We start from the raw sequence: 21,215 nt of genomic DNA, 5'->3' as shown, positions 1-21,215 counted from the left end.
GCACCCTAACTAGGGGAAAGACAGATACCACCTAGAGGAAAAACAAAGAGGCCTTTGGAGCAAAGAGAAGCCACTGTATGAATACCAATAGCTGACATGAAAAACCAGTCTTAAGCAAGATAGGGAAAACTGAAAGGTGGAAGGAGTATATAAAGGGTCTATGTATGGGAGTGAAAGCAGCATCATACAAATGGAAGTGGACGTAGATGAAAGTGAGATGGGAGATAAGATACTGAAAGAAAAATCTGGCGTAGCTCTGAATGATTTTAAGTCGAAACAAGGCACTTGGAATAGACGAACTACTGATAACCTTGGAAGAGCCAGCGATGACAAAACTCTTCCATCTGGTGTGCAGGATGTAAGAAAAGCGAAATACGCTCAGACTTCAAGAAGGATGTAATAATTACGATTTCAAAGAAGGCAATTGCTGACAGGTGTGAAAATTACCGGACTGTCATTTTAATAAGTCACGGTTGGAAAGTACTAACACGAATTCTTTGCAGAAGAATGGAAAAACTGGCGGACGCCGACATTGGGAAGATCAGTTTGGACTTCGGAGAAATGTAGGAAAGCGCGAGGCAATATCTACCGTACGACTAATAGGTTAAGGAAAGGCAAATTTACGTATATAGCATTTGTAGATTCAGAGAAACCAGCTTTTACAATGTTGACTGGGATACCCTCTTTGAAATTCTGAAGTTAGCAGGCGTAAAATACAGGGAGCGAAAGGCTATTTGCAACTTGCACAGAAACCAGATGGTAGTTTTAAAAGTCGATGGGACTTGTACAGAAACCAGACGGCAGTTATAAAAGTCGAGGTGTGTGAAAGGGAAGCAGTCGAGACGGGAATGAGACAGGGTTGTAGCCTATCTCCGATGTGATTTTATCTGTGCACTGAGCAAGCAGTAAAGGAAAAAGAAGAAAAAAATTGAGTAGGAATTCATGTTAAAGGAAAAAAAATAAAAACTTTAAGGTTTGCCGATGACGTAATTATATCAGATAGCAAAGGACTTGGAAGAGCAGTTGAACGGAATGGACAGTGTCTTTGAATGCACGGAATAAGATGAATATCATCAGACGCAAAACAAGGGTAACGTAATGAAGTCGAATTAAATCAGGTGATGGTGAGGAAATTAGATTAGAAAATTAGATACTGAAAGTAGTAGATGTGCTTTGGTATTTTCTCAGAAAAATAAATTATGATGGCCGATGTAGACAGGAAATAAAATGCAGGCTGGCAATGGCAAGAAAAGCGTTTCTGAAGAAGAAAAATTTTTAACACCAAACGTAGTCTTTTCTGGAGGTATTTGTCTGTAGCGTAGCCATGAGCGGAAGTGAAACTTGGACGATAACCAGTTTATACAAGAAGAGAATAGAAGCTTATGAGATGTGGTGCTACAGAAGACTGCCGCAGATTAAATGGTTAGATCACGTAACTAACGACGAAGTACTGAGTAGAATTGGGGAGAAAAGAAATTTGTGGCTCAGCTTGACTAAAATAAGAGATCGGATAATAGAACATACTCTCAGACATCAAGGGCCACCAATGGGCGTGTAAAAACCGTAGGGGGAGACAAAGAGGTGAATACAATTCAGAATAACGCAGGTCGCAGTAGTTACTTGCACAGGAGAGAGTAGCATGGAGAGCCGCATCAAACCATTCTTCAGATTGAAGACCACAAGAATGACTATGCTGTATACTCATGACAGGGAAAATTTAGTTATTTGCCGTCCTTCCTGTGTTATAATTTTATGACCAGCACTCTAGAAAAGACTATACCATTTAGTGAGCCACAGAAGTGAATAAAATGATCCATTGCTATACTTAGACTGGTGTTGATGAATGTTTGCGTGTTACAATTCTTCGGAACCTCTTTGACTGTATGTGCTGTAAAGACGTAGGAAATGAACAAAATGCAGTCACTTGATTCCATTTGTTTACTACTCCTTTAAACGCAGAGTTTTTTGAGATTTAGTGGTAGTAGCTGCGGCCTGGTAAGCGTATCTCAGAATTTTGATAACGAAAGCCGAGGCTGCTCAGTAACTTGTACAACCCGTTTACAATATGTTTCGTCAAATTTCCTTTCCATCATGCACTTTGTTCTTGTGAAATATACAGGCCAGTTTTCAAGCATCTGACGAATTCGAGTGAAGAATTAGCAATGTTTCCTAATTGTTCTGGTGATCCTAATGGCCAATGGTAACTCCTACATTTATTTTCATTGTAAGTGCGCGGTTAAGTGTGCGGGTCTCTCATGCTCGCAGCTGGGACTGAAAAGATCTACTGTCACATAATCTCAAAAATTTATATCTTATTTCCCTTAAATGGTACCCTCTTTTCGTTTTCTTCACTCATATTCATTACTGTGTGTTAGTATGTCAGTTATTTTGGAGTTGTAATTAATGCACAATGTAGTCTGCATCTCATAGCTTCCCATTTTCCGGTATTTGTTTACTGCACATCGAAACGACGACTACAGCCATTCATGATTGTAACTAGGCAATTGTTTATGGAAGAACTCATCTAAACAAAACCATAGCCACCAAAACCACAAAGCCACAACTATTATACGCACGTTAAGAGTGTAATACCTACGAATGTGTTCATTCACATTGACAAACAAATTATAACTATTAAGTATAGATGTAGTCGCTGGGTCGACATATACAAATACCTGGGAACGGGAGTTTCTAAACTCGAAGTGTAAAAATAAAACTTTTCAATGTGAATTCCACAAACCGCCAAGAAAGATGCAATGAGGTATACGTCACAGCCACGGCTGTGATGAACGGAAAGTCTCTGTGAGTTAAAATCATTTTACATTACCATTGCTCCATAACATTTTCCGCAGATGTTTTCTGTCATGCTCTGCGCTTCATAATTTTTTCATGTTGTAGGTTCCACTCGTGTGTAGTAACTTCGAATTTTTGTGTGGTAGTTACGATATACTAATGTCTGATTTTTATTTTATTTGACAAGTTTTTTTATTGTAGATATCTTCAATAAATCAGTCATCTATTTCACGACGCATTGCTATATGAATCACTTGAAACTAGGTATTATAGAATGCTTTCCATTTACCAACCGACAACGTAACGAATTACATCGATGGAAACTAATTATATCCCTGTACTTGAAATCCAGTACAACTCACACGTTTCCAGAACACAATCTGAAGGAACATCTGGACTTTTTTGATGCGATACTATCCCGTTTTCACCGAATATGCCATAAATACAGATCTGCGTTGATTAAAGTATAACAGAAAACATTATGTAACATAGGAAATAAGTTTCTTTTCGCATAACTTATCTGTTTGACTAACAAGTTTCTACTGCACAAAAAATACTTAAAACCTCTCTTATGTTAGTTTATTTTCTGTATATCACATAGACACATGTTTGAACAGCAGAAACAAACTTAACATTGGATGAAAAGTGCTAGCAGCAGGCTTTTCAGTTTGACAACTACGTTGACATTCTGAAGTACAGCTCTCATCAAGAAGCCAAAACTCTCCCCCTCCCCCCCCCCCCCCTCTCTCTCTCTCTCTCTCTCTCTCTCTCTCTCTCTCTCTCTCTCTCTCTGTATGTATGTGTGTATGTGTGTGTGTGTGTGTGTGTGTGTGTGTGTGTTGGTGTAAGAAGATGGGGACAGAGCTAGAAAATGGTTCTCCCTGTTTCACTTTTGCGATTTATATAAATATTATAAATAATTAACCCAACAGAGGTAGTGTTACGGCATCCTTCAAAACTGCCCATACATTTCATTTAAAAATATTTTAACTAATGTAGATGATTTGTTTTACACAAATCACTCCTTCGAGACACTTCTTTTTGACTTGTATAAAAGATGAATTTTCTTTGTGGAAAAAGTTACCTGTCATTTTTCGAATATATGCAGAAAATCAATTGAGAGAATAGTAAAGAAAGAAAAATTCCAAAAGAAAAAGAAATAAACTGGTTCACACTTTCGCTCTATGTTAAAAGGAGTTACACAAGAGATAACACTGTACTGCTCCGCATCTTATCTTCAAAGTCTTACAGATATATCGAGCAGAAAGCTGTTACCGATGATTGGATGCGTGTAAGCACAGGTCACGTAAATGTACTTGTAGAAAGATGCTGAAAAACTCATGCTTAGAAGTAACATCCTATGTCCTACTAACTTTCAGCCATCCCCATTTCTAGCATAATTTAGAAGATTTTGAATTAAGTCATAATGACATATGTGAAAGAAATGATTTTGTCCCTGGAAATAGCAAACATGTATGGACTTCGAAGGCGTCGATCATTGTTATATATAACAAGCGACTCAAAGAACGCACATATTCCGCTACAGGGTTCAGAGGTTCAAATCCTTGCTATGTGAGCGTTACCGACAACATAAAACCGGTATCACCCGCAGGCACTACGTTTGATCCATCCATAGCGCCATGGCTTTGACATAAAATATGTGAACTACATCCCCGTCCACAAAAAGGAGAAAAAACCGTCAGATACTACAAATTATACTTTATTCACCAAAGTTCATGTAGCACGCATATTGCACTTGTAACATCATGAACTCTGAATATGTGTGAGACGTAGGTGATTTTCTGCCCGTCCGCTGGAACAGCACAATTTGTGTGAATGTGAAGCGCATGGTCACCAAATGTCAACTTCACAGCTCGCGCTAGCCAGTCCAGGTGGTTTTGGCTGTTGGCCTGTCACTCCCCCTCCCTCCCCCCTCCCTCCCCCCTCCCCCACACACACTGTTGGAGTACTCCTCAAATGTCGGTCTCTTGCTGACGACAGCAGTGCGAGAGTTTCCTCGCTCCCCCGCCCCACGCGATTATCTGTTGACTTCAGTTGTTCCAGCTCTTGAAGGTTCTACATGTGCAGCTTTTTCGCGCTCAAGACACATGTTGATGATTTATATTCCATCAATCACAGATAAATCTTTGGCCATCAAAACGTCGCTGCCTTCTGACCGAAATATCCCAACTCTGTGGCGACGCGTTTGTGTGATAGTATGTCAAGTACAACATGGACATAAATAGCATCTACAGTAAAGCATGAAATAATGTTGCTACTGCTAGAAGTAGTGACACTACATAGACTATGTTTCTACCAGTCTGTTGTTTGTTTCAGTTCCCATTCTTCCAGATGTGTTGTACCGCAACGAGGTCTGCTATGATAGCAACGTATCCATGGCAGCCAACTGTTCCAGGTAAGCGACAAGCGCTGCAATTCTTAATATATACACATGCACTTGATGCAGTAATTACTTGAACATGAAGAATGCTCTCTGGAATATCTTCAGTTTAACATCATTGATATCCCTTATCTCCATCTTAAATGTTAGTTATTTTGAAAGCTGTACCAGTATGTTCCGAAAAGACGAGCGCCAAAATTCGATTTCTCAGCTGATCATAACTCGGCTTCCATTGATCGCAGAGATAAAGGGTCAATAGTTTTGGATAGCCCTTAGCCTAGCTTCTATTTGTGTACCTATCGGAAGAACGGGTATACTGTAACTGCCCTACAATACAGGGTCAAAATTTAAACACTACGAACTTCCTCCAGCCCAGACAAATGAGCAAATCTTCTTTTGCATTATGTGTGGTCTAGGATGAGCCTTAGGCAGCTTATAAAAACATCATTTCCTCATGGACAGTTCCTGAGAAAACCCCGAAACACCATGATTTTTGAAACTTCCTGGCAGATTAAAACTGTATGCCCGACCGAGACTCGAGCTCGGGACCTCTGCCTTTCGCGGGCAAGTGCTCTACCATCTGAGCTACCGAAGCACCACTCACGACCGGTCCTCACAGCTTTACTTCTGCCAGTATCTCGTCGCCTACCTTCCAAACTTTACAGAAGCTCTTCTGCGAGCTTGGTTCGCAGAAGAGCTTCTGTAAAGTTTGGAAGGTAGGAGACGAGAAACACAGTTTTAATCTGCCAGGAAGTTTCATATCAGCGCACACTCCGCTGCAGAGTGAAAATCGCATTCTGGAACCATGATTTTTGGATACGAAAAGTACCAATTATGGGAATGGTCTCTTTCAAAATTTCTATTCGAGGCAAATCGTCGAAACTTTTACCATATCATTTTAAGATGATGCTCTCGGAAACATCTAAACTTTTTTTCGATTCATCCGATGATCCAGAGGTTCAAAATTATAGTACTTACTAGCGTAAAATATGCACGTAATATCCGATCCGAGGCATAAATGTAGTTTTAACTGATGTATTGAAAACATGGTAAGTGTTCTAGGCTCATCGCAATGGTTTTGAGGTCACCAAACTGTTTTTACCCGCCATTTATTTTTCACAAATAAAACTTTATTCCGCCCTGTCTCTGTACAACGAACATCTCACGCATATACAGGCTGTCGACCTGGAAATTATTCGATGGTGCCACCTGACGGCATAATCGAACACCGTATTTTTGTGTAATGTAGGTGCATCAATAAAAATTTTGATTTTTGTGTAAAATATTGTAAAGTGAACTTTGTGTTCAGTGGGAGACAATTTTGTGTTAACATTATGTTTTGCTAGGTATTTGTTTTTTGTGTGTGAAAGTTGTAAATGTATCTAAGTATATAAATAAACTGTCAACAGTTTATTGTACAACGAAAACACAGTCCAAAATTGCAAATTCTACCTTTTTTCTTTACTCGATAACTAGTTTCTGGCCGAGACCCATTTTCAAACCATCGTAACACAATCAAAAATGGTATTTCCGAAGATGTGAAAATCATGTCAAAAATATGCAGCGAACAGTTACAACACATACAGCCAACTGAGTTGTCTGTATATGCTGTAACAGTTCGCTACATATTTTAACAATATTTTCGTGTTTTCTGAAATACCATTTTTGATTACGTTACGATGGTTTGAAAATAGGTCTAGCCCAGAAACTATTCTTAGACTGAATAAAAAACCAAAATTTGTAACTTTGGACTGGTTTTTCGTTGTACGATTAACAGGAGTTGCTGATCCACAGCTACTCCAGCGTGCTAGATGTTCGTAAAACGTTACTGACGTTACTGACGTACGGAATTCATTTTATGCAAGCAGCACACTTTACTGTAACAGTGAAGAAAAAAAGAGAACCAGCTGAAAACTGCTCCTATCGGAACACGGAAAAGATGAAACGCTCCTCTTTAAAAAACTCATAGATAAGAGGGGAACCATTTATCTGAACCCTTATTCCGCCATCCTCTCCAAAAATTTCGGCATGCGAACCCAATCTCGTTTTTTTGTGCTGAAAGAGAGTAGTAGAGAGACAGTGACAGTAGAAGAGAGAGGAGACAGTGTCACTAGGAGGAGAAGAGTGAGAATGATGGTGGGGGAGAGAAAGTGGCAATGAAAAAGAAAGTGAAATAGATGAAGGCAATAGCACTGGGAAGCAAAGAGAAAGGAGATAGTGAGGCCAGTGAGAGTGACAATAAAAGAGAGAGGTGTACGGAGACTGCAGCATTGGGAGCAAAATGGAGAGCAGAAAATGGAAACGAAAAAGAGAGACCAGTCAAGACCATACATTGACTCGGGGGTTCTTCCAACGCCCCTCCCCCCCCCCCCCTTCCCCCCAGACTAGCGAAATTAAACACAGAAAAATTTTCTAACTTTCCCTCGCCCGATATATCCATGTGTTGAAGTTCCCGGTCTAGGAGTAAAAAATCCGAGCAAACTATCTCCAAACACTTGTCGAGAGGAGACGATGGTGGCTGAAGAGAAAGACAGCTGAGTGTAAGCGAAAAAGAAAGGGACAGTGACAGTGAGAGAGAAAAAGAGTGTGACAAAAACAATGGCAGTATGGCAGACGGTGCAAGTGGCAGAGGAGGAGACAGTGGTAAGGAATAGCGAGAGAAAGGGAAGTCTAAAGAATGGCAGCTATATCTAAATATAGATAAATGTAAATTAATGCAGATGAATAGCAAAAAGAATCATGTAATGTTTGAATACTCCATCAGTAGTGTAGCGCTTGACACAGTCACGTCGATTAAATACGAGGCCTGTTCAGAAAGTAAGCTCCGATTGATTGCCAAATTGAAACCACAGTGAACATCAGAAATGTTTTACTTGTAACAATTAGCTACACCTTTCAGCTACTTCTCTACGCAGTCGCCGTTCTGACTTAGACTTTTGTCATAGCGTTGTACCAACTTTTCAATAGCCTCATCATAGAAGGCAGCCGCCAGTGCTTTCCGCCAATTCTCCACGCTGGCCTACACCTCGTTGTCTGTGTCAAAATGTTGTCTTCAAAGACAGCGGTTCATGTGACCAGAGATGAAACTCAGGGGGAGACAATTGCGGACTGTATTGTGGGTAATCTCACATTTCCATTTGAAAACGATGCAGGAGCATCTTCATTGCCCCTGCAGAATGCGGCTGAGAATTGTCTTGAAGAAGAAACAGCACGACAGTTATGTAATGTTAGCTGCATAGCTTCAGGCGAAATTTCTCACCAGGCCCTCGTACTTGGCGGCAGACACTATTTTCTAGACATATTTACGCACTCACTGCGAGCTCAGAAATGAGAGGAGCGACGTGATGCTAACTGGGGTTATACTAGAGACACTACCCAACACATCTGTGCAAAGCTTTATCGGATTTTCATAGTCGTTTCCATTTCGTGACCGATCGGAGCTTACTTTCTGAACGCCCCTCGTATTTGGGCGTAACATTGCAGAGCGATATGAAGTGGGACAAGCATGTAAGAGCAGTTGTGGGGAAGGCGGATAGTCGTCTTCGGTTCGTTGGTAGAATTTTGGGAAGATGTGGTTCATCTGTGAAGGAGACCGTTTATGAAACACTAATACGACCTATTCTTGAGTACTGCTCGAGCGTTTGGGATCCGTATCAGGTCGGATTGAGGGAGGACATAGAAGCAATTCAGAGGCGGGCTGCCAAATTTGTTACTGGTGGGTTTGATCATCACGCGAGTGTTACGGAAATGCTTCAGGAACTCGGTTGGGAGTCTCTAGAGGAAAGGAGGCATTCTTTTCGTGAATCGCTACTGAGGAAACTTAGAGAGCCAGCATTTGAGGCTGACTGCAGTACAATTTTACTGCCGCCAACTTACATTTCGCGGAAAGACCACAAACATAAGATAAGAGAGATTAGGGCTCGTACAGAGGCATATAGGCAGTCATTTTTCCCTCGTTCTGTTTGGAAGTGGAACAGGGAGAGAAGATGCTAGTTGTGGTACGAGGTACCCTCCGCCACGCACCGTATGGTGGATTGTGGAGTATGTATGTAGATGTAGATGTAGATGAAGACAGTAACAGTGAGAGACACAGTAGAAAGCGCCAATGGGAGAAAGAGGAGACAGGCGGAAAGAGATTTGACAGTGGCTGTAAGAGGGAGAAACTCAGTATAAAAGCTTCACAACAAGCAAACTGGGTAAAATGATTTAGAATATTCTGTGTTAAAGTAGAGTGAATGTGTTTGCGTGCGAAAATTTTTGGTGAGGAAGACCGAATGAGGATTGAGACTGCTGTATCCGCACTTTTCTCTGACTCTTTTAAAGGGGAGCATGTCTGTTTTTTGTGACACGACAGGGGAATTTTCAATCTAGTTTAAGTTTATTTGTATTCACAAACGACTAAAAATTCATAAAAACCCACAATAACTGGCGCATTACTGGTAGAACTTTATGAAACGTAAGAAAAGCGTAAAACAAACGATATAGCATAGATAAAAATTTCAAAATACGATTCCAGACGAATAATTCATCTTTTAATTTAAACTACAATTGAAATTTACAAAACTGGAAGTGTCAGTTTAGGAACAGGTAATATTGTTAGTACCTAGTGTAATTGTTCCCGATAGCAGCGTTGAGTGACGTCCCTAATGAAGGTTTCTCCACAGAGAATGAACTGTATTTTTCTCACAAAGGTGTTCTCAGAGCGGCAAAAGTATGGGAAGAAGATCTGAGATGCTCAACACGACTCTCCGAGAACATCGGAAGCATATTGTGAGGAATTCCAGTCGTCACTGGTAGAATGACCGACCGTCGGAACAGTCTGCTTCCATTACTCCTCTTCAGTCTTGGTTGATGGCCTTCAGGATTTGAACATCTGAAGACAGTTGGCTACTCTGTTCCTTGCTGTTGCTGCTGCTTGTCAATAAGAGAATCCTTACTTTACTGTATTGTAATACCAAATTGTCATCAATTTTATAGGCACAAAAAGTGTATAAGCATCAGGGAGTCCAATCTACAACTCCATGGAAAGATACGGCGATCTCTTTCACAATCTAAAAGTATAGCAATCAACGCACAGATATTCAATCTTTTCAATACATGTTGACAGATTATTCGTGGGTGACATGGGTTGTGGCTTCTCATAAAATTAAATCTTCTCTGGAAGAGAAATGTCCTTTGTCTGCGGTCCACGATGCATGTTAAGATGCCTACCGCAAACAATGATGTTGATCTGTGGTGAGAGAGGGACACCTGACCGACTGCTCCGTTTACGTAACGGATTTATGTCCCTTCCTGCACATAAGTTCCATCCTTCCCTTGACAAGCACGTAACTCCAAATGCAAGTCCTCCTACTCATTTTGCTCGCTAAACTAATGCTACGGAACTGCGGTCAAAGTCTATGAAAAAATGAGGGACAAGTAATCGAGTCTGTGTTTGACCGGTCTCTATGTTCTGTGACCTCTCTTCTAAGTTTTTTTGGCTAGACCAAGGTCCATAGGAACTACCCGAATATGGTTGTTGCTGCTGTTTCCTCTCACAACAATAACTGTCGTCCTGCTCTCAAACCTGCGACTGCCTGCTCTTTATTTATTTATCGTACGTATTTGTACGTGGATGTTTTCAACGGGAATGGTGCAAATAAAGGCTGTAGCGTAGCTCATAGCGAAAGGTGAAACAGGAGAAATACGATAATAGAACGCTTCTGCCCCATTTCTTACCCATGGGCCATGGGTGATCTTTGACCTTAATTAAATGGGCACTTAATCGAGACGTTTACTGCATAAATTTCGTTGACAGGACATCCACAACTGCATGGTGTGCTAAAACACAGGTGCACAGCAAGCCCAGGTAGCTCACGTGCGGCTGTCACCAGACTGCAGTCTAGTATCCACTGTGCTGGGGTCACGCGCCCCATCGTCTGTGTTTCACCTAAAGAGGAGCCTGCAATCGCCCGAAACCGGTCGTGATTGAACGAATGCGTTTCTTACAACTGAAGCGGTTTGTTATTTTATTCGGAAATGTTTGCATTTCAAATACATTTGTGCTAACTAGAAGAAAATTTCATTTTGAAGTAAGTGGCAGCTCGTAAACACATATTCGCAAACTCGTAGACGACTCGTTTGGGGATCCATGTCTACTGAAATGCTTCTGTTATAATATGTTTTCTCCTGCGTCATTGTTCGCTATTAATTACGTTGCACCGTGTATATGTATCTTTCCAACTTGGGCTACTACTCTGTAGATATCATCATGTTGATCGTTCCGTGCATATATTATTGTTTGTATGCCTTGTGTTATATAACGCCAGTGTAGTCAGAACCAAGAACTTTCGACCTAGATTGTAGGTGGTCTTCTTCTGTCAAAAGGTTTTCTGGAGTAGCACTAGTTCATCGTTATCATACCTATTTATAAGGTCTGTTATTTTTGGGGATAATTCCGTTAACGCATTTAACTGACATATTGGGACAGTTTCACTTGTTATTTAGGCAGACTGTCTTGACAATAAAACATGTTTTTTTTTTTTCAGGCAACTGTCAATGGCATCGAATTACTTGGAGAAATGAATGATACACGCTGTGCTGTAACACAAAAGCCTGCTGGGTCGTGTTGTAGCTAGCCACTGATGCTGTACACTTACTGCACTTAGAAGTTTTCATATGCCGGCATCTGCGGCCGAGCGGTTCTAGGCACTCCAGTCTGGAACCGCGCGTCTGCTACGGTCGCAGGTTCGAATCCGGCCTCGGGCATGGATGTGCATGATGTCCTTAAGTTAGTTAGGTTTAAATAGTTTCTAAGTCTAGGGGACTGATAAGCTCAGTGCTTAGAGCCATTTGAACCATTTGAACAAGTTTTCATGTTTTCGACGCTGTTTTCTAGTTGTTTATGGCTGTTTTATGGAAGCGCGGTCTCAGGCACCTTGTCACCGTTCTCGCGGCTTCCCCCGACGGAGGTTCGAGTGCCGGCCGGTGTGGCCCTGCGGTTCTAGGCGCTTCAGTCTGGAACCGCGTGACCGCTACGGTCGCAGGTTCGAATCCTGCCTCGGGCATGGATGTGTGTGATGTCCTTAGGTTAGTTAGGTTTAAGTAGTTCTAAGTTCTAGGGGACTGATGACCACAGATGTTAAGTCCCATAGTGCTCAGAGCCATTTGGAGGCTCGAGTCCTCCCTCAGGCATGGGTGTGTGTGTGTGTTGTCCTTAGCGTAAGTTAGTTTAAGTTAGCTTAAGCAGCGTGTAGCCTTAGCGATCGATGACCTCAGCAGTTTGGTCCCATAGAACATACCACGAATTTCCAATTTTCCTGCATTATGGCGTTAAGTATAAGTTTTCTTGCGTTTTCAAGTCTGTAATGCCGTATATTTTCCTTGTAAAACAGCATGTATGCCATGTGAAGGTATTACCTTGGATATTTTTCCACTGTGAAGACGGTGCATGATCGAAACCGGTAGTGAATAAATGTATCTTAAGACAGCACTGCGTGTATCACGCATTTCTCCAAGGTCTTCATAATGGCTAGACACAATGCATGCGGCGGATAATGCCAAGAGGTCCAAAGACAGACCGGTTTTTGACCATTCCAGTTCTTCAGTTTTGTTTAAGATGCACCTCGTCTAGGCGAGCTAACAACACAAATTCAAGTGATGGTATTTTTAGGGTGGTACTGTCGTGTCATATCCTTGTCCCCCTTCCCAGTTATCCCTTGTTTTATGGTTTTACCTCAGTTTTCGAATACTGCAATGTTTCTTCGGGTAAGAAGGCACAGTGTGAGGCGGGGTGTTTCAGCGGCCGGATGGGCCACGTGCTGCGCACAGAGGGCGAGGAGGCGCCGTGGGTGGGGCTGCTGCTGTCGTCCAAGGCGCTGGTGCAGCTGGCGGCCAACCCGCTGCTGGCGCTGGCGACGCGCGTGCTCGGCTACCCGCTGCCGCTGCTCTTCGGCACCGCCGTCCTGCTCGTCGCCGCCCTCCGTGAGTAGCTTTGCAGCAGCGTGCTGGTGGGACAGCCACGCATAAAACCCTCGTCGTATGTCCATATGCGTCTCGGCTGACTTTGTAGGAAGTACCACAAATTGGTTATACAGGGTGAAAAGTATTTAAACCGACAAAGTCTGGGAGGTTGTAGGGGACACCAAAACAAATATTTTTCCCTTATGTCATTTTTTCCTATGAGGAGTATTTAAACCGGTGAAGGCCGTATTATGCTCTTCAGTTGTTAGAGGCCGTATTACGATCTTCAGTTGTTAGAAGGCGTATTACCACATCAGTTGTAGGCAACTGCTGTCCACCAGTGTAGTAGTGCATTGTCTCTGTTTACTAATGGAGCGATACACCTGGAGTGAGTACACTGATATGGTTGGTGCGTACTACGTAGCGCACCACAACAGACGAGCTGCACAGCGGGTTTATCAACAACAATATCCTAATCGCCGTATCCCGCATCATACGACCTTTGCTGCTGTGTACCAACGTCTGCGTGAGACTGGCCCATTTAGTAGATTACCTGGACAGGGACGCCGTCGCACGGTAAGCACGCTGAAACTTGAGGAAGCTGTCTTGCAGCGTGTGGAGCGGGATCAAAGAAATGTTTAAATGTGTGTGAAATCTTATGCGACTTAACTGCTAAGGTCATTAGTCCCTAAGCTTACACACTACTTATCCTAAATTACCCTAAGGACAAATACACACACCCATGCCCGAGGAAGGACTTGAACCTCCGCCGGGACCATCCGGGAGCGGGATCCTTCATCAGCACTTGTGCAATTGCACGTAACATGGGGACGAATCAGACGAATGTAAGAACAGCCCTTCGAGAGCAATTGTTACGTCCATTTCACTTACAGGGTGTCCACAACCTGGAACCAGTTGATTATCCACCCAGAGCACAGTGTTCGCCGTGGTACCTGGAACAGTGTGAAATGCATCCTACATTTCCATACTCTGTGTTATTGACCGATGAAGCAACTTTCGGGCGTGATGGAGTCTTCAACATGCACAGTTCGCATGTTTGCAGTGAGGATGACCCACATGCCACAGTTACTAGCGCTCATCAAGTGCGGTTCTTCGTTAATGGGTGGGTCCGTGTTGTTGGGGATTGTTTAATTGGGCCGTATCTGCTACCTAGGCCATTAAATGGCAGGCACTATTACAATTTCCTCGCCAGAGCATTGCCAGAATTGCTGGAAGACGTCCCGCTCCCTATAAGACAATGCCTGTGGTTCCAACATGACGGGGCGCCGGCACATTTCAATCGTCGTGTGCGTCGATTCCTGAACCGACGGTTCTCAGAAACGTGGATTGGCAGAGGTGGTCCTGTACCATGTCCTGCTCAATCCTGGACTTTTTTATGTGGGGAGAGATGCGCAACCTTGTTTACGCAACTCCTGTTGCATCAGAAGAGGATCTGGTTGCCCTGATGGTAGCAGCAGCAGGAACAATTCAGGATACTTCTGGGGTTTTTACCCGTGTCAGACAGAACATGATCCGACGGTGTAACCTTTGTTTACGTGTCAATTGAGGCATTTTTGAAAATCTACTGTAATTGAAATTGGGTTGTGTTAATTTGTTATCTCTTCGTCATAAAAAAAATGGAAAAGTGTTTGTTGGTTTAATTAATTTGCAGCCTTTTTAAATACTCCTCATAGGAAAAAATGACATTAGGGAAAAATATTAGTTTTGATGTCCCCTACAACCTCCCAGACTTTGTCGTTTTAAACACTTTTCACCCTGTATGTGGTGACTTCAATATTAATTTTGTATATGACGGTGCAAGGAAAAGGGGTGTTCGTAGATCTCATAAATTCATATGATCTGATGCAGACCGTGTTTTTTCCAACGAGGGTGCAGGGGGACAGTAGCACAGCCATAGACAACATTTTTATTCGTTCTTCGTTACTGGATGGGCATTCTGTTAGTAAGAAGGTGAATGGCCTTTCAATCCACGATGCACAAATTTTAACACTAAAAGACTTTAGTACTCAAACAAATGTCACATTTAATTACAAACTATGTAGGAAAGTTAATCCAACAGCAATGGAGAGTTTTCGAAACCTTGTCGAGGAACAAGAGTGGTAGGATGTTTATATTGCTGATAACCTAGATGACAAATATAATGCTTTCCTTAACACATTTCTCATGCTCTTTGAGAGATGCTTTCCATTAGAATGTTCTAAACGGGATAATATCAGTAAAAGGCAGACTGAGTGGCTGACTAGTGAGATAAGGGTATCTTGTAGAACAAAGCGGGAATTACACCAAAATGTTAGAACTAGCCACAATCAAGCTACAGTAGCCCATTACAAACAGTATTGTAAGGTGCTTAAAAATGTTATTAGGAAGGAAAAGAGTATGTGGTATCCAAATTGAGTAGCTAATTCATAGGAAAAAATTAAAATCGTATGGTCAGTTGTGAAGGAAGTGTCTGGTCAGCAGCACAAAGTCGACGTTATAAAGGTAGTTCGCAGTAAAAATATTTTTGTTACTGACAAATCAGATATATGTACAGTATCTAGCAATCATTTTCTCAGTATTGCTGGTGTCCTTAATAAAAATTTAGTTTCTACAGGGAATCATATGACTTGCTTGGCAAATGCCTTTCCGAGATTGATGTCTGAAATACTCCTCTGTGATACAGACAAGACGGGGATTGAGTCAATAATTAAATCATTGAAGATTAAGGATTCTCATGGTTATGATGGAGTGTCTATCAGAATATTAAAGTACTGTGCTGCACATGTTAGCCCTGTATTTGGCCATATTTGTAATTTTTTCCTTTAGTAATGGTCAGTTTCCTGAACGATTTAAGTACTCAGTAGTAAAGCGGCTCTGTAAAAATGGGGAAAAGGATAATGCAGATAATTTTAGACAAATTTCTATGCCATCAGTGTTTGAAAAGTTCTTGAAAAGACTGTGTATGTAAGGATAATTGATCATTTTACATGACACAATTTGCTATCAAATGTACAGTTTGGTTTTAGAAGTCGTTTAACAACTGAAACTCCTATATTCTCATTTCTCTGTGAGGTACTGGATGGGTTAAACAAAAGGTTTCAAATGCTTGGCATATTTTTTGCTGTCACTAATGCTTTTGATAGTGTTGATGAAAAAATATTACTCCAGACGTTGAACCATTTCGGAATATGGGGAGTAGCGCACAATTGTTCACATCTTACTTTAGCAACAGACAGCAAAAGGTAATGTACTTCACAATGTTGAGAATGGCTGTGATTTGTGGTCTGAGTGGAGTACGGTCAAGTGGGGGGAGGGGGGGGTGCCCCAGGGATCAGTGTTGGGGCCACTCCTGTTCCTTATTTACATAAATGAATTGCCCTCTAGTATTACAGGTAACTCTAAAATATTTCTGTTCTCTGATGACACTAGCTTGGTAGTGAAGGATGTTGTGTGCAACACTGGCTCGGTTTTAAATGCTGCGGTTCACGACCTAAGTTCATGGCTTGTAGAAAATAAACTAACGCTAAATCACAGAAATACTAAGTTTTTACAGTTTCTAACACACAATTCAACAAAACCTGACGTTTTAATTTCACAGGATGGACATATGATAAGTGAAACTGAACAGTTCGCATTTCTAGGTGTTCAGATAGATAGTAAGCTGTCGTGAAAAGCCCACGCTCAGGATCTTGTTCAAAGACTTAATGCTGCCATTTTTAGTATTCAAACGGTATTTTTACTATTCGACACGAAAATTAGTCTACTTTTCTTATTTTCATCGCTTATGTTGTATGGTATTATATTTTGGGGTAAGTCTTCCCATTCTAAAAGGATATTTTTGTCTCAGAAACGGGCTGTTCTGGCAATAAGTGGTGTAAGTCCACCAACCTCTTGTCGACCCCTGTTCATGAGTCTGGGTATTTTGACGTTGGCCTCTCAATATATATATATTACTTACTGTCATTTCTTGTTAACAACATTAACTTATTCCCAAGAATAAGCAGCTGTAACTCAGTTAATGCTCGGCAGAAATCAAACCAGCATTTGGATCGGACTTCCTTAACTCTTTTGCAGAAAGGTGTGCAGTATACTGCTGCATCCATTTTCAATAAGCTAACACTCAAATTCAAAAATCTTAGCAGTAATCCACGCGCTTTCAAATCGAAACTGAAGAGTTTCCTCATGGGTCACTCCTATTCTGTCTAGGAGATCCTTCAAAACTTAAGATGATTCCTGTTGCATTGTTGTTTGCTTTTACTTAAACTTATGGACTGACTTTTTCGGGTTCATAAACATTTATTCTTATCTGTTATTAGTTTTATGTTGTAATTTCGTGTACTGACACGTTCCATGACATTGGAGATTTGCTCTTCAATTTGGTTCTACGAAACTTGACGTGTAAGTAAATAAATAAGAGGCAGCAGCGCTGCCGTAGCACCTCTAGCGTCAGGCAGACACCGCCAGTCATTTCACGTGCCACACTGTCAGCGTTCTTTCTTACCTCAATTTGGGTGAAGTAATTCGCTTTACTGTCAGCTGCTGTAGGTGACTTAAACGTGGCATATTAGTGTAGGTGGACTTAGTTCAGCTCGAAGCGCTAATTAAATAAGCCACAATGGAACAATTTTGTATCCATACTGTCTTACACGAGCAAGTCTCCTACGCACATATGATAGGCGAAAGATCACTGCCGTCTCAGTTCAAATCACGGGTCCGAGCGACGTGGTGCTGTATTTAAGACACTAGAACCTTTCCAGCTGTCTTAACGCGGGACTGATGTAAACCACGTCAGGGGAGCACTTAATGGTAACTTGAATAAGGGTACATCCGATTCCTGATCCCATCCTTGCCCATTCCAAACTTCTGTTACGTGAAAAATGGTAGGACACGCAAATTTATCACCATGAATTTCAGTAAAAGTGGTCAGAAAAGTATGTAAGTCAATGCAGCGACGGTCATGGTGCTGTTAAAGCAGATAGCGCTGTCCTAATACAGGAATAACTGTGTGGGACAAGATGAGATGCATAGTACGTAAGTCTATGTCGTTCAGAGTCGAACGAAACAATCATCCCCTCGGAAGCAATTCGCTTTTTCCCCCTGTAGAGCTCCACTGGACGCCAGTACGTCCAGTACGTTCTGTATGTCAGTACAATACCACATCGCACAAGAATTAAATTACAGTAGCTAGGTGTGCAGCCCATACACACGAGATCTTATACGTGCAACCCAAGCTACATTCGGCACGGTGACTGATGAAAGCGATTGAAAACCGAAAATGCCTTCACGGTCGCTCCTGTCAGTCACGGTGCCGAGTGCCCACTTGCACTGCGCAAATAGTACTTGTTACTCGTTCAATGTAACTTCGACGCCAGTGCTATTCGGAACGTCTGTATTTCCGTACAAAGGATTTAGCAATTCTTCGGCGCTGCTGTGCCTATATTGAGCGGTAATAAATTGGCAAGGCTTCTCAACGTTCGTGGAGTTCATGTCAGTACGAACTACTATCATCATCAAGCCGAGTTGGCATCCTGTATGCTCGTAGGAAGGTGCCTCCAGTTGAGTCATTAGTGTACTCACAAACAGTAATCGGTGCTAATTCTGCTGAATAGGAGGGAAAAGAAAAAGGAACTAACGTTACCAATAGCTTCTACCATTAGCGAGAACAATCGTATTCCGACTGCGAGAAAGATCCTCCAGTGTCACAAATTAGCATGACTATGTTATTCACTCACACTTTATTTGAAGGTAAAGTGGGAAATCTAGCAGCGGTTTCTAATATTTTTACTCTATCTGTCCCAACCAACTGTAATTGTTGAAAAAATCTGCAAACAGCTCCACAAAAGAAATTTTACTTCTTGATCTGTTTCAGGCACCTAGTGCCCTTATTCAGAAGATTATAATTACCGCATACTTTGAAGCGTCAGACATAAAAAATGTGCAGCATACGATTGTTTGAAGCTCGGTAATAATGCGATAATTGTAGTCTCCTGAAGAAGAGCACTAGGTGCCTGAAATCAGTCAAGAAATAAAGTTTCTTTTCTGAAAATAGCTGCTGGTTTTAACGACGACTATTAGTAGCGTAACTTCTTTAGAACTATGCATTTACTCGTTACTTACAAAAAGATGATTAACTCAGCGTAGTAAAATGTGGGGCTTTAATGAAAACTAGTGGTACTGCGAGTGCACCCGAAAAATCAGCTGTTGCAACGGATGCTGTAGATCATTCATCTGTGGAATTTCTTGGTATAGTATAGATACACTAAGTGATGAAAAGTATCCGGACACCTGCCTGAAAATTACTTACAAGTTCGTGGCGCCCTCCATCGGTAATGCTGGAATTCAGTATGGTGTTGGCCCACTCTTAGCCTTCATGACAGTTTCCACTCTCGCAGGCATACGTTCAATCAGGTGCTGGGAGATTTCTTGTGGAATGACAGACCATTCTTCACGGATTGCTGCACTGAGGAAAATATCGATGTCGGTCGGTGAGTCCCGACACGAATTCGGCGTTCCAAACTATCCCAAAGGTATTCTGTAGGATTCAGGTCATGACTCTGTGCAGGCCAGTCCATTAAAGGGATGTTATTGTCGTGTAACCACTCCGCCACAGGCCGTGCATTACTAAAAGGTGCTCGATCGTGTTGAACGATGCAATCGCCATCCCCGAATCGCTCTTAAAAAGTGACAAGCCGCCCGGGGTACCCGCGTTGTTTGAGGCGCCTTGTCACGGTCCGTGCGGCTCACCCCGTCGGAGGTTAGACGAGACTTCCCTCGGTTTAAGTTAGATTAAGTAGTGTGTAGGCTTAGGGACCGACGACCTAAATAGTTTGGTCCCATAAGACCTTAGCACAAGTTTCCAGAAAAAAAATAATGGGAAGCAAGAAGGTGCTTAAAACATCAAAGTAGGCCTGTGCTGTGATAGTGCAACACAAAACAATAATGGGTGCAAGCCCCCTCCACGAAAAACACAACCACACCATACCACCATCGCCTCCGAATTTTACTGCTGGCACTGCACACACTGGCAGGTGACGTTCACCGGGCATTCGCCATACCCACACCATCCCATCGGATCGCCACCGTGATTCGTCACTCCACACAACGTTTTTCCACTGTTCAATCGTCCATTCTTGACACTACTTGCACCATGTGAGGCGTTTGGCATTTACCGGAGTGATGTGTGGCTTATGAGCAGCCGCTTGACCATGAAATCCAAGTTTTCTCACCTCCCGTATAACTGTCATAGTACTGCAGTGGATCCTGATGCAGTTTGGAATTCTTGTGTGATGGTCTGGATAGATGTCTGCCTATTACACATTACAACCCTCTTCAACTGTCGGCGGTCTCTGTCAGTCAACAGGTGAGATCGGCCTGTGCGCTTTTGTGCTGTACTTGTCCCTTCACGTTTCCGCTTCACTATCACATCGGAAACAGGGGACCTAGCGATGTTTAGGAGTGTGGAAATCTCGCATACAGACGTATGACACAAGTGACGCCCAACCTCCTGACCACGTTCGAAGTCAGTGAATTCCGCGGAGTGCCCCATTCTGCTCTCTCTCGATATCTAAGGATTTCTGCCGTCGCTGATATGCAGTACCTGGCAGCAGGTGGCAGCACAATGCACCTAATATGAAAATCGTATATTTTTGGGGGTGTCCGGATACTTTTGATGATATGGATTAAGTACTTTTATCAAGCTTCCAGCTGCTGTGCCGTGTTGCTACAAGTGCTGGCTGGCTCTACAGCCACTCTTATTACCTCTAGTCTTCTATTTATGAGTTTCTCCAGTTCTTTTTTTCGCTTCTTAAAAATTAAAGCTGATAACTGACTTAAAGCTTAATAATTCAAAGTAAATTAATACGCAAGAAATGCTTTTTTTGCAACGAACATTTTCTTAAGTGCTAGTAACACGCTAAAACTGCTGAACATTTTCTGGTGTCTTGAATATGACAAGTTTCGACAATTTTAGTAGACTAATTACAGATGTATACAGTTCAGTGCCCTTGGTTTGCTGAGGCGGTCCCGTTAATATCGATAAATGAGACGAACAGTAGACACCACATAAAATTATTACGCTGCA

General features: G+C 42.1%; 1 protein-coding gene across 1 annotated transcript in view; it reads left to right on the top strand.

Annotated features, from left to right (window-relative positions):
* The window catches only part of LOC124606380 (synaptic vesicular amine transporter-like), a 107,094-nt gene that overhangs the window by 11,513 nt on the left and 74,366 nt on the right, over positions 1–21,215 (top strand). Inside the window, exons 2-3 of the mRNA XM_047138363.1 lie at positions 5,131–5,209; positions 12,975–13,156. Coding sequence (XP_046994319.1) covers positions 5,131–5,209; positions 12,975–13,156 — 261 coding nt within the window. The remainder of the gene's footprint in view (positions 1–5,130; positions 5,210–12,974; positions 13,157–21,215) is intronic.

Source organism: Schistocerca americana, chromosome 3 (genome assembly GCF_021461395.2).
Source record: "Schistocerca americana isolate TAMUIC-IGC-003095 chromosome 3, iqSchAmer2.1, whole genome shotgun sequence".
NCBI lineage: Eukaryota > Metazoa > Arthropoda > Insecta > Orthoptera > Acrididae > Schistocerca > Schistocerca americana.
The sequence above is the reverse complement of the archived record's forward strand: the minus strand, read 5'-3'. Positions and strand labels throughout refer to the sequence as shown.